This window comes from Equus caballus, chromosome 12 (genome assembly GCF_041296265.1).
Source record: "Equus caballus isolate H_3958 breed thoroughbred chromosome 12, TB-T2T, whole genome shotgun sequence".
Taxonomy (NCBI): Eukaryota; Metazoa; Chordata; class Mammalia; order Perissodactyla; family Equidae; genus Equus; species Equus caballus.
In genome coordinates, this window is record NC_091695.1 from 41,228,837 (window position 1) to 41,246,110 (window position 17,274).

Genomic DNA, 17,274 nt, shown 5'->3' on the forward strand with positions numbered 1-17,274 from the left:
CCCCGGGATCCTAACGGAGCCGCGTGCCCGGGGCGGGGCCACACGCGATTGGCCGCGCGGGGTCGGGGGCGGGCTCGCGGCGGGCCGGCCGGGCGGGCGCCGACAATGAGCCTCCATAAAAGGCAGCGGCGGGGGGCTGGGGCCCCGGATTGAGCCCTCCCCGGCCGGGGTCCCGACGCGCCAGGTCTCGGGGAGGCCCGGACGTGCCCGTCGCAGGTCCGGCCGGCGAGCGGCGGGGCGGGGGCTGCGCGGGGAGGGGGCGGCGCGCCCGTCCTCCGGTGTCCGGTCACCGCCATCCCCCCTGGCCGCACCATGGCCCTGAAGGCCGAGGGCGCCGCGCTCGACTGCTTCGAGGTGACGCTCAAATGCGAGGAAGGGGACGACGACGAGGAGGCCATGGTGGTGGCCGTCATTCCGCGGCCCGAGCCGATGCTCAGAGGTGAGGATGGGAGGGGATCCCACTTCCGCGTCACCCTGGGGGGGCTCGGGTCCCCCCGGCTCCCCCCCACACACGTTTGGAGCCCGAGCGCCCCCTCCCCCTCCGGCGCGGGGGCCCCAGCACCCCCTTCCCCCTTTGGTCCGGGGCGCGAGTGCGCTTTTGCTCCGCCCTCCCCAGGGTTTGGAATCCCAGGCCTTCCCGAATTCCCCCTCCCCCGCCCCCGCCCAGGGTCTGGAGCCTTCGATTCAGGCCCCGCGCGCTCCGGATCTTCCGGTGCCCGAGCGCCCCCTCTCCCGGGCCCAGCAAGAGCGGCCGGATTCCCGGCGGCGCTGGGTGTCCGCGGCCGCGCGCTCCCGTCCCGCGGAGGCAGAGGCAGAGGCAGGCCCGGGGGCGGCGGGGCCTCCGGACCGAGGCTGGCGCGGCAGCCTGGCGTCCGGAGCTGTTCGGGGGATGGAGGCAGGCGCCGCTGCCGCCCGCCGAGAGGTGGATCGTAAGGGCCCTCCATGCAGAAAGCTTTCCTTCCCACCCCGCGTCCATCCCCAGGCCTTCGACTTGCGTAAGCCACAGGTGTCAGATCCTGGAGCTCCAAGGGAGGATGGGATTGCGTACAGCACCCGCTGTGGGAAAAGAAGTGCTTGCTAGGGGGGCCCTCAGCCACCCTGCCTTGGGAGGGCGTTTTTGCAACAATCTGGGAACACTCGCTTTCCCCTCCCCCTTTACCAATTTTTTTAGTCCTCAGGATCTTGCAAAGCGTAGGAAAACAAAGAGCCACCTTAGTGGGAGACTTAATATTCGTTAAAATGTAAATAGCGTGTTTCGTTCCCAGATACTCTTCCTTGGGGGGGAGGGGGCAGTACCTAAAAGGCGTCGAGAGCCAGGCCATTCATTTAACCCCAGGGGAACTTGATGGTGCGTGCCTGTGCTACCTCTCATCCTTGTTGGAATCGGGAGGGTTATAAAATAAGTAAAGGAGATAAAGGCCGCTACCCTGCTCGGAGCTTTGGATCCAACAGAGAGCTGCTTTCCCTACTTCTGGTATTTATTGAGTACTCCAGGCCAGGCTGTCTCGGCTAATCCTCTCAACAACCCTGCGAGGGCGGCCTCGCTCCCCACTGCTAGGGAGGAGGAAAAAGAAGTGCAGAGAAGTTAATTCATTCAACAGGTGTTTACTGAGCACCTGCTTTATGCCAGGCACTGTTTGAGGCTGGGCATGCTAATGGCTGTAGACAAAGACGGAACTTTGCACTTCTGGAACATGTGTGTACTAATGACCAAAGATAGACAAATGTACAGTATGTCAAGTGGCGATAAAGGGTTCAGAGGACACAGGAGCAAAGTAAGGAGAGAGGTTAGTGTTTTATTTGGAGTGCCGAACGGTCACGAAAGGCTTCTCTAAGGTGAATTTTGAGCGTAGACCCAAAGAAAGTGAAGAGGCGAACCTTGTAGATAGATGGAGGGGAAAGCATTTTAGGCAGAATGTCAAGTGGAAAGGTCCTGAAGCAGAAGCTTCTTGAAGGATTTGGGGTGGGAGAGAAAGGGTGAATTCAAGGTTTTTGGCTTGAGCAACTGAGTGGAAGGATGGGCCTCCCATTTACTGCGATGGGAAGGCTGGGATGCAGGCTTGTGGGAGATGGGGGTTAGGGTTTGGACGTGGCAAGTTTGAGGTGACACAGTAAGCGCGGAGGTCAGATAGGAAGTTAGACATGTGAGTCGCAATTTCGTGGGGGAGGCTGGCTGGAGTCTGCTGTGGGAGTTGTCAACAGGCAGGCAGTGGGATGAGACCATCAGAGGAAGGAGGTAGACATGGGGTCTGGGGATGTCATGGGGCGCTCCTATGATTCCAGGTTGGGGGTCAGCCTCTCATCTGACATTCTGGCGGTCACTACACGCCAGGCACTCTGCTTGGCGCTGAAGATACAGGAGTGAAGGATCAGAAACCGTGCTGTCACGGAGCCTACGGTGTGCTGGGGAGACAGTAAACAAGTAGAGTACCTGTGAGGTCAGGGGGAGACGTGTGCTAGGGAGGAAGTGAAGCGGTGAGGGGAACGGGGTGCTCGGGGTGGGGGGGGGCAGGTGGCAGCTTTCCCCAGGGTGGCACAGAAGGCCTTGGGGAGAAGATGGTTTTTCAGCAACAACCTGGAAGAAGTGAGGGAGCCGTGCAGGGATCTGAGAAGAGAAGGTGACGTGGATGAGGATAAGGATGAGGGTGAGATGAGCAACAGGCACGAGTGACTGCAGACACCTGTAAATAAGAGAAGAACCAAGAGAAGGTGGTGCCCTGGAGGCCAAGTGACAAAAGTCAAGATGGAAGAAGCAATCAGTCAAATGATGAAGTTTAAGAACTGACTGCGGGGGCCGGCCCGGTGGCACAGCAGTTAAGTTCACACATTCCACTTTGGCGGCCCAGGGTTTGCTGGTTGAGATCCCAGGTGTGGACATGGCACCGCTTGGCAAGCCATGCTGTGGCAGGCATCCCACATATAAAGTGGAGGAAGATGGGCACGAATGTTAGCTCAGGGCCAGTCTTCCTCAGCAAAAAGAGGAGGATTGGCAGCGGATGTTAATTCAGGGCTAATCTTCCTCAGAAAAAAAAAGAACTGACCACTGGGTTTAGCGTTGGTGACCTTCACGGGCTGTTTTGGAGGAGTGGTGGGAAAGAAAGCCCAAATTGCAACCAGGAGGTCAAGGTTCCTGTCTGCAGCCCCAGGGGAGATAGGTGCAACCCAGCTGTGGAGCCAGGTCTTCTGAGTCCAAGCCAGTGCTCATACCCGTTTCAAATGCCACCTCTTCCATGCAGCCCCCAGGTGTTAGCCTCCCGTATTTGTATTTTGTCCCATCCTCTCAGGTGGGAGAGAGCTACGGTCAGGAGTGCTCACGGGCATGTCACAGAAGCACTGAGCTGCCAGGCTAACATGGGTCTGAGCCTGTCGTCTTTGTCAAGCTGAACAAGGTCATGCCCTGTCAGAACTTACGGTCCATGTGCACGAAGAGCAGGTGCCATGCAGACCCACGGGGACGAGATCACAGTTGCAGATGCTCTGGGGGTATTGTGGAAGCGGGGCTAGTTCTCACGGAATAGGGTGGCTTTCTGAAGGGGCCTCCGCAGGTGCAGAAACAGGCACAGACGTCATTCACTGACTGGAAGGCTCATTGAGCATCTCTTCTCCTGTGTGCCATTCTCATCTTGAAGAAAGCGAGCACTGTGGCCGGGGAGTCACATGCGGAGATAATCAGCCATCAGGAAGACTCCATGGGGGTGACTGAGCAGGGCCATGAAGGAAGTACAGGAATTTGCCAGACTGGTCAGAGTGGTCCAGACAGATGGGCCAATTCTGAAGACGTGCAAGCACATAGCCTATTGGATAAACACATGTGGACATGTGGTCTGAGACTAGATTGAAGGAAGGTGCAGAGGTGAGGTAGCGGGGTCCCAGGGTACCTAGGTTGTGTTTAACGTGGCTGGCGTCTCGTGGGCTCCAGGAAAAGGGAGAGAAAGACTTTGGGTGGAAATGTTCCTACTCCCAATGCCATACCACCTGGTTCGGGGAATCACGTTCTGAGTATTACTGTCCACGGGCACCTTTATTGATAGCATCTTCCTCTCCCTGCGTAGTGGCCCAGCAGGAGAAGACCCCACCACCTAGGCCCAGCCTGCTGGAGGCAGGTGGCGATGGCTGTGAGGAGCCCAAGCAGCAGGTGTCTTGGGAGCAGGAGTTCCTGGTGGGGAACAGCCCAGGAGGCAGCGGGCGGGCGCTGTGCATGGTGTGTGGGGCTGAGATCCGGTCGCCGTCGGCGGACACGGCGCGCACGCACATCCTGGAGCAGCATCCTCACACCCTGGACTTGAGCCCTTCTGAGAAGAGCAACATCCTAGAGGCCTGGAGTGAGGGGGTGGCCCTTTTGCAGGACGTCAGAGCTGAGCAGCCATCCCCACCCAACTCAGGTAGTTGGGCCTGGGGTGGGGTGAGGGGTGCGGGGTGGAGGGAAATGTCGGATCCTTTAGAGTACTTGGAGCTCACTGGGCATTTGCCTGCTTCAGACTCAGGCCAGGAGGTCGATGCTGACCCGGACTCTGACCCAGACCCTGCCAAAATGCCAGCGGAGATTGTCGTTCTCCTTGACTCTGAGGACAACCCATCCCTCCCCAAAAGGAGCCGGCCCAGGGGCCTCCGCCCCCTTGAGCTTCTCGGTCAGTCATCCTGGAAGCCAGTGAGGCTGAGGTGGGGAGCGGGGGGGGAACCACAGGCCCCGTGTTCTGGGGGGAGAGAGGCTGCTGGGCAGGTGTGTTCGGCAGCCCTGAGGTTGCGGGGTTCAGGCGTGGCATCTTAAAAAGATGTGAGGTCTTTTGTTTTTGCAGCTGCTCCTGTCACCGAGCCGGGAAGTAAGAAGCCCCGTGGTCAGAGATGGAAGGAGCCCTCTGGGGAAGAGCCGGTCAGGAAGAAAAGAGGCAGACCTATGACCAAAAACCTGGATCTGGACCCAGACCCGGACCCCGACCCAGGTGAAGCGGGGGGCGGGTGGGGTCTCTGGCTGCAGGGCTCCCAGAGGAAAGCCCAGCCAGTGAGGGTTGGGTGGGGCCCAGGCTGAGGGCATCTGCCTCCCCGGAGGCCTCCAGCTCAGGCCTTTGGATTCTGGCCTCGGCAGGTTAGGCAGCCAGGCCTCCTGGACTCACAGTTCTATCCTGTCTCCCTTCCAGATCCGCCATCACCCGACTCACCCACAGAGACCTTCGCAGCTCCCCCCGAGGTCCGGCATTTCACTGATGGCAGCTTCCCCCCAGGCTTCGTCCTCCAGCTCTTCTCCCACACCCAGCTCAGGGCCTCAGACAGCAAGGACTCCCCCAAAGAGGGGAGAGCGGCCGAAGGAGTCCTACCCCAGCCAGAAAGCGCCTCTCCAGGTGAGCTCCAGGGATCAGGCAGGCCGCATCCCTGGGTCTGGGCTCCGCGAAGTGGCCCTGCAGCACAGCCCAGCGTAGAGGTGGTTGGTGCACGGGTCCCCTGGGAGCCAGGGCCAAGGGCAGGTGGGTTTGAGTGACAGGCTGATCAGAGAGCTGAACTTCTCTGCAGGCTCTGTGGGAGTGTCCTGGAATTGGTCCTCAGATTGGGCCAGGCCAGTGCTCCCCGGAGCCTGACACCCATCACCACGCTTGAGGTTGATTCCAGCTGGAGCCTGAGAGGCGCCCACCTTACCCTGGTGGAGCAGGGGCCGAAGTGTGGCCGGTCACAGGAGAATAGACCAGTAGCAAGCACACAGCCTTTACCACCATGGGGAAGGCAGCTCAGTGAATTGCCTCAGGAGAACAGAAAGCACATGTGTCTGTGTGTTGTGTCCTCTGATTTTAAGCAACTTTTATCTGCCATGGTGCGTTTGGCCCTTAGATAAATATCTTTTCCAGATGGAGAGGCTGAGTCTCAGAGAGAGAGTTTCTCTTCCCCATGGTCCTTGGTTTCCTCTGGCTGCCGTAACAAATTACCACAAACTTAGTGGCGTTCAACACAGATCTGTTACTCTGCAGTTCGGGACGTCAGAGGTCTGGAATGGGTTCACTGGGCTAAAATCAAGGTGTGGGCAGGGCCGTGTTCCTCTCTGGAGGGTCATGGGGAAGCCCATTTTCTTGCCTTGCCCAGCTCCTAGAGGCCGCCTGCGTTCCTGGCCTCGTGGTCTCCTTCCATCTTCAAAGGCGCAGTGGCCAGTAGAGTCTCTCTCGGGATGCCGTCTTCGTTCCGACTCTTCTGCATCCCTCTGTGCCGTTTAAGGATGCTGGTGATTACAGCGAGCCCACCCAGATCGTCTCTTTACTTTAAAGTCAGCCGATTGGCAACATAATTCCGTCTGTAGCCTTAATTCTCGTGAAGCGCACCATATTCACAGATTCTGGGGATGAGGACATGGGCGTCTGGGGGGCGTTCTGCCTTCCACAGTCATGTGACCAAGCAGGGGCAGGATTCAGATGAGACTGGAATGCGTTCCAGGAGGGCAGGGCCCCAGCCTGGTTCCTCTTGGTCTCGCCAGGCCCTGCTTGCAGCATCTTGGGCTTGGGAAATGCTTCTTGAAGGAGTGGATGAGTGACACAGAGGGTGCCTTGTCCCAGCCTGTCTGAAATATGTGTTTGGAGTTAGAGCCCGGAGAAAGAGGCCACATGGGGTGCTGGAGGCTCCCCAGAGCAGGGCTCTCACAAAGGTGGTGTGCTGTTTGCATAAAGACAAAAGCAAATGGGTCGCTTCTCCAGCCCCACCTCCCTCCCCAGTGCTGACCCACTGTCCGTAGTTGGTCCCACAGAGCTCTGGGTGTGTGTACGCGCACGTGTGCACTTGCGTTTATATTTTACCAAAGTAGGCTCCGCTTTTCTTGATCTCGAGGCAGGCCTCGACCCTTCAGGCAGATCACAGGTCTGACTGTCTCAAGTTTCAGCCTGAGTCACACTCCGCCCGCCTCCCCGAGGCACTGCGCTCCGCTTGGACTCCAGCGGTCCCTGGGTCTCGGCCGTCTCCCCGGTGGATCGCTGCTCTAATGGCTGACCCCTTCCCCTGTTTAGAGGGTCTTCTGGTTTCCTTCTCGAAGGGAGCCTTCATTTTGAGTCCTGGGGTACCCTGGGCCCAAACTCCACCTATCTGGAGTGGTGAGTAGCTGAGACGGGGTCCTCGAGTGGCAGGTTCGTGTGGGGCGAGTGGACTGATGTGAGGGGGACGGGGGACAGGAGAGGTGTCCTCAGCAGTGAAGGATCCATGGGGGTGGGAGATGGCCCAGACACGGCAGCAAGTGTTCCCAGCCCAGCCCCGAGGGAGGCACTCTGGGAAATGACACAAGCAGGCAGCCTTTGTCCCTGAGACTCGCTGTCTGGCGGTCCAGGTCAGAGGCAGTGAAGCAGATGGGGAGGAGCAGGGCCTTTGGGGCTTCTGTGCAGAGCGAAGGCTGTGGACCAGTCGTTTCAGGCTGTTTCGGGGACCCACAGCTTGGACAGATTTCTCAGAATCCTGTGAGGCCTCAACCAGAATGTCCGCTTTGAGTTGCTTTGTGTATTGAAGTTCTTGGAAGATTTTGTTTGACTAAAGATACTACCACTTTAAAAAAGGATTTGGAAGTTGGAAAAGGTCACTGTGGTCAGGTCAGCTGAGCTGATGGTTATGAGTGAAGCAGTCAGGGAAGACATTCTAGAACTTTCCAAGGGCTTTGCAGGATGAGAGTGGGGGGGAGGGTGTCCAGGCCAGGAAAAAGGTGGGTCCTGAGGGCCCACTCACACAAATAGTGGAAAAAAGCCTTTTTTGTCTTGTTTGTATTTAATTTTGGGTAGGACCTAGCGATCTGGCTTAGAATACCTTAGCCAGAAGTAAGTATGTGAGTGAGTGTGTGAGATTTTCCCACGAGCACAGGCTTTGTCATGTTCCCTGCTGTATCCTCAGCGCCTACAACAGTGGCTGACGCAAAGAAAGCCCTCAGTGAAGACTCATTGAAAGATAAGTGGACAGTGGCTGCCTGTACTTATTCTGGTGGGGACATCTTGTCCCAGGGCCCAATAAATCCTCCTGGCTTGCTTTTTTATGGGCCTGGGGCTCTGATCATGCATGATTTCTAAAGGGGCATCTGTCTGCCATGACTCTCTCTTCTGATGCTCCCCTCCCCACGCACCCACACCTCTACCCTCCTTGGTACCAGAAAGAATTGTCACTTAATTCCATTGCTTTGGGAAGTCCCTAACTTCATGAGCCCTTACAATGTACTGGACTCTTAATACGTTAACACGTTATCTCTTTAAATCCTCAAAAGCACCATATAAAGTACTATGGTTCTCATGAGCCTTGGGGAGGTTTGGTACCTCGTTCAGGCCACTCGCCCCCTGCAGCCTGTGTGCGTTTCCGCTGGGCCCACGCAGACACCCTGCCCACAGTGCCAAGAAGCATGTCCACCTGCCCCCACCCTCCCTGCGGCATCCAGGCCACATTGTCTGCCTTCTCCTGTAACTGCACTGCTCTTGGCAAAGATGCGCCCGCCCTTTAGACCACCGCTGGAGCCCGTCCCCTCTTCCCCGCCGTCAGTTCTCTCCTCTCTGTCACATCAGCTTTTCTTTCTCTTCTGAATCTTCCCCAGTGGCCTGCACAAAGCTGGACCCCTCATCCCTCTCTAGCCACTGGCCCATTGGTCCCCACACCTTTTCAGCAAAGCTGAAAAGCGTTTACTGTCTCCCTCCAGTTTCTCTGGAGGCCACTCCAGTCAAACTCTCATCCTCGCCGCCCCAAGCTAAAATCACTTTTTTGGCAAGGTCATCATTGACCCCCATAAAATTAATCCAGTGGTGGTTCTCAGTGCTTATCTTCCCTGATGTGGCAGTAATGTGAACCCAGCCCTGCCTCCTTCCTGGAGACACTTTTTGTCCCTGGCTTCTCGGGCAAGCTGGCCTGAATTTCCTCCGCCCTCACTGGCTGTTCTGTTTCTCTTGCTTGTTCATTCACAGGTCCTCAAGTTAGATCCTGTTGTCTTTCTTCCCCCTTCTAGAATGTAAGCTCCCTCGGGTCAGGATGTTGGTCTGTGGTACCCCGATGCCCAGCATGGGATAGGGGCAGCTTCTGTATTTGGTGAATGAATGAGTGACTAAATGCCCCCACCCTGGGTCCGGATCTTTACTCATGCTCTGTGTGGTCCCAGCCTGGGCCTCTCCCTGGAATTCCAGCCTCTCTTCCTGTCGCCCATGTGGCATTTCTAACTGGTTGTCTGGAAGATCTCTCAAGCTCGGCGTATCCACGTGGAACCCCCAGTCTCCTCCCCACAGCCCCAGCCACTCTGTTCCTCCCCTGTCTCCCCTTCCCTTCCCCCATTGTTCACTTTGGCTGGACCAAACACTTGGACTCAGCCCCTTCTGGCTCTCTGAAACCCCCCGTCAACACGTCCACGCGTCCCATTAGCCCCGCCTCCAAAGTAACGTTCAGAATTCACCGTCCTGTCACCACCGCCACTGCTGCCACCCCAGTGCAAGCCGTCTCCTGCCTGGCCCCTCTAACAGCCTTCCAGCTAGTCTCCCAGCTTCTGACCTTCGCCCACTGTGGTCTGGTCTCATACAGCAGCCAGTGTGCCTCGAAAACCCAAGCAGAGGCCTGTCGCTGCTCTGCACAGAGCCCTCCCGTGCTCTTCTTGTCGCACTCCAGACACAGGCCAGAGTCCTTGAGGTGACCAGAGATCCTCACCCCAGGATCTTTCCCTCTCCCACACCCCCGGCGCATGCGGCACAGGCACTGGTCCGGCTGTTCCAACAGCAGTAGGTGTGCTCCACCAGGGTGTCCGCATTTGCTTTTCCTCCTGCCTAGAATGCTGTTCCCCCAGCTAGCCACAAAGCTAACTCTCCACTTCCTGTGCATTTTTGCTTATTTATTGCATCTTTTGTTGATCCTGTTTTTTGCCTCTCGCCACTGGAACATAAATTCCAAGAAGGCCACCCGGTGGGCCCCATGCCCTGCTGTACCCCTCCCTACTGGAATAGTGTTGGGCACAGCATAGTTGCTCCATAAGTTACTGTTGAATTAAAGTACAAATGAGTGGGGTTCAGGCTGCCCTCGAGGAGCTTAGGATTGTCAAGGAGACAAACCAGCTTATGGGAATACACAGCAGGATTGGCTCAATCGTACAACCCAGTGGCAGCCCCCAAGTCATGTTAAACCCCAGCAAACTGTCCAGCAAAATTGTTCGCATTTTCTCTGCCACGCTTTAAGTCACTGTGTCTCTAAAAACAAGATAGAAGAAAACCATAAACTGGTCTTTCTGGATCCAGACGTTGCAGCAATTGCAATCACCGTTTTCTGGTTTTGCTTTTCACTGTAACTTTCGCACATGCCCGTGTCGCGGGGGACATTTTTGTTTTTCTGTTTTGAGAAATAATTGACATCCATCCAGGGGACATTTTTGTAGCTGTGCAATAGCCGTTGGCAGTCTACTTTCCCTGTCTCCAGCCCGGGTTTGCCCAGCCTGAGTGGCTTCTCCACGCCGCTAAGGTGGACGTCTGGTCCCTGTGTGGTAGGGGATGGCGCCCAGGAGATGAAGAGCCTGGTCGAGGTTGCAAGGCCGAGCTGGGACACTAGCTCAGGAGGCCCGGTGCCCTCTCCTCTACCATGCGTATTTACTCAGGAGCTCCTTGGCCCTGTCTTACTGTGCTTTGGGGTGTTCCCCACCCCCGTCACCTCAGCCCGCCCAGGGCAGAACCCATCAGGCTAGGATGCCCACTGAGTTTCAGATGAAATGGAGTCAGCGGAAGGTAAGAGTTGAGGGAGGCGTACACCGGTAAGCATCTGTACGCCGCTAAGCATCCGTGCACCGAAATAACAGGAAAGAGGAAGGCCACGGAGGGCCTTGGGCCCATGACCTTGTTTTCTGGTGGGTAGTGGTGCTTGGATGAACCAGAAGTGGAGCCTCCCACGTCCTCAGGCTTCTCCCCTTAGCAGGCACTGGGTGATGGGAATGGGGGTGCAGTTTGCAGAGACCGCCAGGGAGCATCCTGGTGGTGGGGTTCTGGAGGGCCCTGACTCTGCTCTCTGCTCCCATCCCTGCCCAGCTCCCCCTCCGGGGCTTCGCGGGACACTGGATCTCCAGGTTATCCGTGTGCGGATGGAGGAGCCCCCGGCGGTCAGCCTCCTGCAAGACTGGTCCAAGCCCCCCCAGGGCACCAAGGGTGTGGGAGCAGGTGACACCCCAGACTGGCCCTCGGTTCTGTCGGAATCCAGCACCACTGTCGGGGGGCAGCCGGAGGCAGGTGGTGGTGTGTAGGTTCTTGCTTTCCCGGGGAGGGGGGGGTGGGAGGAGGCAGTGTTCCCCTTTGGCTTAGTCACTCACAGCTGCCCTGCTGGGCCACCTGGTGGAGAGAGTAAAACCAGGTGTCAGGGCAGGATGGAGGAGCGGAAGTGGGCAGCATCCGCTCTCCCTGGGGGCACTGGGAAATGTCTGCCCCTGGCCAGGCAAGAGGCCAGGCCCTGAGGTGGGCAAGGGTGGCTGAGGGCCGGCGTGCGGTAGGGCATTGGGCCTGCGGAGAACACCCACCCCGATCCTTTTGCTGACCCAGATCTCTCTGTCCCTCGTTCCTCCTCCCAGCCTCTCTTAGCCCCCCACCTTTCTCCCTTGGCACAGTGCCTTACACAGAGGTGGTCATAACGGGGTTTGATCCGAGTCCCACTACCTCGGGGGACGCCTCTCCTCCCCCACCTGTTCAGGCTCCTAGACCAGGAGGCCTCCATTACCTCTTCCCGCTCCATCCCCGAGGAGGCCCACAGCCCTCCTGGGGGCCCCATTCACTCCCTCTCTCCTTTCCACCTGTTTTCCTGTTGTATATATCTCCTTTGTTGACAATAAATTATTTTTTTTTATTAAGAGAGTTCCGTCTGGGCCATCATTGGGGGAAGGGGTTGCTACCAGGACATCTGGCCGCCTGGAGCGACCTTGAGGGGAAGGAGGGCTGTGAGGAAAGCCCCCTACCCCAGAAGGTGGGGCGGGGCCAGGGCTGGGCTCTGTGGGGCATGAGGCCTGGGGTTGACAGTCACAGAGGGACTCGGGCCCTCCCCTTTGCCGCTGCCCTCGAAATGGGGTCAGAAATGCCTTTTTTACAGTTGGTACCTTCTGACTCACTTGGTAAGCATCTGTCCAAGAGAGGCCTCGGTGAGGGGACCCTGGGGCTCCCACACCCTAGGAGCTGAGACTTAACCTTTCCGAGGTGAAATGGTTGTGTCCGTCCCGTGTCTGTCCATCCCCCGCTCCCCCCCACCCACCTCACGATAGGGGCAGTCCTGCCCTCTCCAACCTTCCACCTCTGTGTATACAGCCTCACAGCTTTGTCACGCCCTCTTTTTGGCTTAATTGAACCCGAGCCTTTGCCTGGTGGCCCCATTCCCTGGGTCAGGAGTTAGCCCACTATGGGTGTCTTCATCAGATTCCTTACCCTCCTCAGCTGACTGTCACAAGCCAAATCTGTGTGAAGTCTTTTTCCTCTTTGGTGTTAATGGAGCTCCCTCTCAGACCCCAAACTCGCTGTCCGGTTGAGAATCCTGGGGCAAGCAGGATCCGTAGGACCGGGCTCCTGGTGAACATGTGCGTTCAGGGAGAGAGGGCATAGGCAAGACACAGCACAGTTGTTTGCGTTCCACACTGACCCAGCTGGGCTTTGAGACTGGTCAGAAAGCTCATCTTTGAGTCAGGAAGGGTCTGGGCATGAGCACACTGTGCTGTGTGCTTGTCAGAGCTGTGTCACCCATGGGCCAAATTCTGATAGCGTGGCCAGCTGAGCCTCAGTCCTTTCTCCCCATCTGACTCACTTCGAGCCCAAGGAAGTGTGGGGCCCTTGTCCCAGGGAGATTAGAAGACGCTGTGGAGGAGAAAAGGCAGCAGGCAGAGGTTCAGGACCCCTCGTGTGCGTCTGGGTGGCTCCCGTGTGAGATCAGGTGTGCCACAGCGCGCCCCATGTCTCTACCACCATTTCTGCACATGGCAAAGCTTGTATCCTACCTGTTAGAAAAGAATGAATAGTGCTGAAAATCTGGCTCTGAACAGCAATTGTGAATTACTGCAGGTGATTTCTGTCCGTCCTTTCAGTCGTGTCGCTGTGTTTACATTGATGCCGATGTGCTTTTCAACAACGTGGCTGTGTTGCTGGATGTTCCCAGTTGAGAAAACGCGTATATAAGCTCGTTGTAAAACCGTGACGCTAAATGCGCCTTCGCTGCTGTTACTGTGACGGCTGGTCTGGCCCACTAGACTGTGAGCTCCTGGGCAGGAACTAGGTTGCATTGACTTCTTTTTTCTAGAGCCCCATGTGGGGCCTTCACATAGTAGGTGCTCAATAAATGTCAAGTGCCCTCCTGGTGTGTTTTCTTGTGTGATGTTTATCAGTGCGAGCTGTTCCCTAGGGCGCAGTTCTCTGCACAGGGGGCTGCCTCGGTGTCTGCGGGTGGCATTCCAGGACTTCAGCCCCACATCCCGGCCAGTCGGGGTCTGCCCAGCCTTGGCCGGGACCCTAGGGACTGTGTGAGTGGCGGTGGCTGGAGGCTGCCCTGTGGCACCTCTGGGCTCCCAGGGAGAGGTGGAGGGAGGGAGCTGAGGGCATGACCCCAGCCGGGGTGCAGAAGGAAGTTTCTGAACTGAGGTGACTGATGGCTTGGGGATGTTGTACCATCCCCCCCACTCCCCCTCCCCCCCACCTGCACAACCAGAGCCACCATCCTGGAGCCACTGCAGCTGTTTGCCCACGACATGAAGAAAGCCTCCATGGCGACTTTCTCCAGGTGCGATGCTGAGAAACAGCCGCTGCCCCTGACTGCTGAGCCACGTTCCTGTGCTCTTGATCCTAATACTCTGTGCTCTGGACTCAGCCAGCCACCTCCTGCCCCTCCCAGTTGCCCTCCTTGGGGTCCAGGGCAAGGAGTAATAGCCCTGGGGGCTAAGCCAGTCTGAGACATGGCAGGGAGAAGCCCGTTCCTTCCTTGAAGAGAAACGAGTGTGGGAGGGTGCGGCTGGGCATGGGGGATGCTGGCTGGGCCCCTGTGCAGCACCCAGTGGCAGCACTGGTCCCCTGCCAGCTCTGTGGCTCCTCAGTCTGGCCTCCCTCTCCCTTTGATAAAACGCAGCAGTCACTTCACCCCACCTCGCGCACACACACCTGGGCTGCTCTGTGGCTCAAAGGAGACTGCGTTCGGAGCCCTTTGTAAACTGTCACACCCTGCACGCCCCTGAGGTGTGGAAGGATGGGGGCTGAGATGGGAGAGCGTCTCTGATGGGATTGCAGCCTGTCTGTCTGTTCCCTCCCTGAGTCTGGACGGGGGTGCCCAGCTGACCTCCCCAAGGCCTCGCCGGCAGGGTGCAGTGCTTGCAGGTGCAGCGACAGGTAAGGTGGCTCCGCAGTACCTGGTGTGTCTGTTCTCCCGCCTCCCTGGGACCAGGTGCTCAGCCCAGAGCCTTCACGCCACTGAATCTGGCCGGTCCCTTTCTCCTCTAGAAGGAACAGCCTGATTTCACGCACAGAACACATCAGCCTCCAGAGAAGGAAGCGGAGCAGGTCTTTTGGGCTCCCCAACACCAACACCAACGCCTCAGGTGTTGGGCCCCACATCTAGGAGGCCCGAGGGAGCAGGGGGCTGGGGCGACCCCCCTGCAGGGCTCAGAGTCCACAGGCATGAATGAGGCTCCCGTGGGCAGGAAGTGTGCTAGGAACTGCAGAGAGCAGACAGGACACCGCCCTGGTCTCTACGTGGTCACCCCAAATGTGCCCATTGTACAAGCGAGGAAACTGAGGCACAGCGAGATGAATGAGGTGACTTGCCTGCCATTCCAGGGCTGGTAAACGAGCAGAGCCGAGCAAGCCCAGGCCACTGACCCCAGAGCTCTTGTCTCCTGTGCTATGCGGCCTGCTTCTGCTTTAGGAAGACTGACACACCCTCTCTTGAGAGCCTGGGCACCTGTGGTAGGATGAGGGTAGGGGTTGAGGGGGCAGGGACTCAGGTGGGAGCCAGGAAGGTCATTCACAATGACAAACCCTCAGCATCTCCTTTGTTCCATGAGATCCTGTGATTTATAAGAAATATATGTATTTGGGGCCGGCCGCGTGCCTGAGTGGTTAAGTTCGCACACTCTGCTTCAGCAGCCCAGGGTTTTCACCAGTTCTGATCCTGGGTGTGGACCTAGCACGGCTCATCAAGCCATGCTGAGGCAGCGTCCCTCATAGCAGAGCCAGAGGAACCTACAACTAGAATATATAACTATGTACTGGGGGGTTTGGGGAGAAGAAAAAGCAAGAAAAAAAAAGCCAACAGATGTTAGCTCAGGGCCAATCTTTTTTTTTTTTTTTTAATAGATTTTATTTTCCTTCTTCTCCCCAAAGCCCCCGGGTACATAGCTGTATATTTTCAGTTGTGGATCCTTCTAGTTGTGGCTTGTGGGACGCCGCCTCAGCATGACCTGGTGAGTGGTGCTAGGTTCACGCCCAGGATCCGAACCTACAAAACCCTGGGCCACGGTAGGAGAGCGCACAAACTTAACCACTCGGCCACGGGGCTGGCCCCCAGGGCCAATCTTAAATATATATATATATATATATATATATATATATGGTCATTCAGATGACCAAAATATATTTCTCAGATACATTTGGCCTTCTTCCACAGTTTCTGGCTCACACCTCCCAAAACCCTTGGAATTTCCTGCGTAATAAGGGGAGGGAGCATCTTTTGTTACGGTATTTGGTCTCTTGTCCTCAGTTCCCAAAAAAACGCTTGAGAGCCATAAAGGTGATGTGAGGGTCTTGATATTCATAACAAGCCCTTTCCACCGTAACTGGGTGTATGTGAATGAGGTGATTTCTGCAAAAGCACCGATGGGGGGCGCTGGTTGCCAGTGGAGCCCACCAGGTGGTTAGAAGGTTAGGACTTTCTGGGGCTGGAGGTTGAATCAGTCACCAACGGCCAGTGATTTAGTCGATCATGCCTATGTCATGAAGCCTCAGTCAAAACTCAAAAGGACAGGATTTGGAGAGCCTCGGGGTTGGTGAGCACGTGGAGGTCTGGGGAGAGTGGCACACCTGGGGAGGGCATGAAGCTCTGCGCCCTTCCCCATAGCTTGCCCTGGGCATGTCTTCCATCTGGCCGTTCTGAGTTGTCTCCTTTTGTAAGAAACCTGTAACGCAATAAGTCAAATGTTTCTCTGCTGTGAGCCGCTCTGGTCAACACCCAAGGAGGAGGTCATGGGAACCTCTGATTTACAGCTAGTCGGTCAGAAGAACAGGTGACACACCCTAGGCTTGTGATTGGCCTTGAAGGGGGAGGGCAGTCTCATAGGACTGAACCCTTAGCCTGTGGAATCTGGTGCTGTCTTCAGATAGATGGTGTCAGAATTGAGTTGAATTGTCGGACACCCAGTTGGTGTCCGAGAATTACTTGTCATATGTGTGGGGAACTGCTCCCCCCATGTTGGAAACTGGATCTCCTAACACCTGTTTGCTCCAGCTCTCTGATGGTGGTGCCCAGGGCCCTTGCCAGGCCGTTTCCAGAGTCACCCAGGTCCTGGCACCTGCTAGGATGGTACCCAGTGCTGACTGAAGGGGCTCACCACAGACGTGGAAGGCTGCTCGTCTCACCTGCCCCTTTTCCAGAAGGGGGCTCCTCGGCCCCTGGCTAGATCCTGACTGCCGGCCCTGGCCTCGCTCAGCAACCTCTGACCCTGGCTCAGACTGGGCTCTGTATCTGGAGGCTACAAAAGCAGGGACTGGGGCCGGCCCCATGGCACAGCAGTTAAGTGCCCACGTTCCACTTTGCCGGCCTGGGGTTTACCGGTTCAGATCCTGGGTGCAGACATGGCACCGCTTGGCAAGCCATGCTGTGGTAGGTGTCTCACATATAAAGTAGAGGAAGATGGGCACGGATGTTAGCTCAGGGCCAGGCTTCCTCAGTAAAAAGAGGAGGATTGGCAGCAGATGTTAGCTCAGGGCTAATCTTCCTCAAAAAAAAAAAAAACCCACCAGGGACTGGTCCATGATGTCCATGTGAGCTTGGGCTGCTCTAGGCGGCAGGGCATGGCAGGGGGATGGGGCAAGTCTCCTATCCCAGATGCTGCCCTGTCCCCTCCCCGCCCTCTCCTCCACCTGGGGCGGCTCCTCTTGTCCACCGTGGCACCCACATCTTCCTGAGTGAGCGGTTTGCCTCTGAGAGCTTCGCCCACAGCCCTCCAAGGTCAGAACCGTCGTCGAGACAGTGGTTCAGACCTCAGGCTCGAGAGGCCACGCAGACTTGGACCCACAGCTGCGAGCTGGGTGAGACGCATGCGCTGTTCCAGGCGCTGAGAATACAGCGGTGGATGAGAGAGACAGCCCCAGCTCTCCTGGC

At 57.1% G+C, this 17,274-nt stretch overlaps 1 protein-coding gene across 2 annotated transcripts; it reads left to right on the forward strand.

The window, feature by feature from the left end:
* Positions 1–146: 146 nt before the first annotated feature.
* Positions 147–11,782, forward strand: SPINDOC (spindlin interactor and repressor of chromatin binding). Of its 2 annotated transcripts, none has more exons than XM_023654270.2 (6): positions 147–439; positions 4,053–4,382; positions 4,479–4,628; positions 4,797–4,940; positions 5,136–5,336; positions 10,974–11,782. In XM_023654270.2, exons 1-6 carry the CDS (start codon positions 313–315, stop codon positions 11,183–11,185), a joined length of 1,164 nt encoding a protein of 387 aa, XP_023510038.1. In that variant the 5' UTR covers positions 147–312; the 3' UTR covers positions 11,186–11,782. The 2 variants fall into 2 exon arrangements, with proteins under 2 accessions (XP_023510038.1, XP_070086160.1); XM_070230059.1 differs by lacking the exon at positions 10,974–11,782 and adding an exon at positions 5,835–6,263.
* Positions 11,783–17,274: the final 5,492 nt, after the last annotated feature.

Coding starts and splice junctions, on each gene's coding strand:
- SPINDOC (XM_023654270.2), top strand. CDS start 313: ATGGCCCTGAAGGCCGAGGGCGCCGCGCTCGACTGCTTCGAGGTGACG. Junction 440..4,052: donor GCCCGAGCCGATGCTCAGAG/GTGAGGATGGGA, acceptor CTCCCTGCGTAG/TGGCCCAGCAGGAGAAGACC. Junction 4,629..4,796: donor CCGCCCCCTTGAGCTTCTCG/GTCAGTCATCCT, acceptor TTGTTTTTGCAG/CTGCTCCTGTCACCGAGCCG.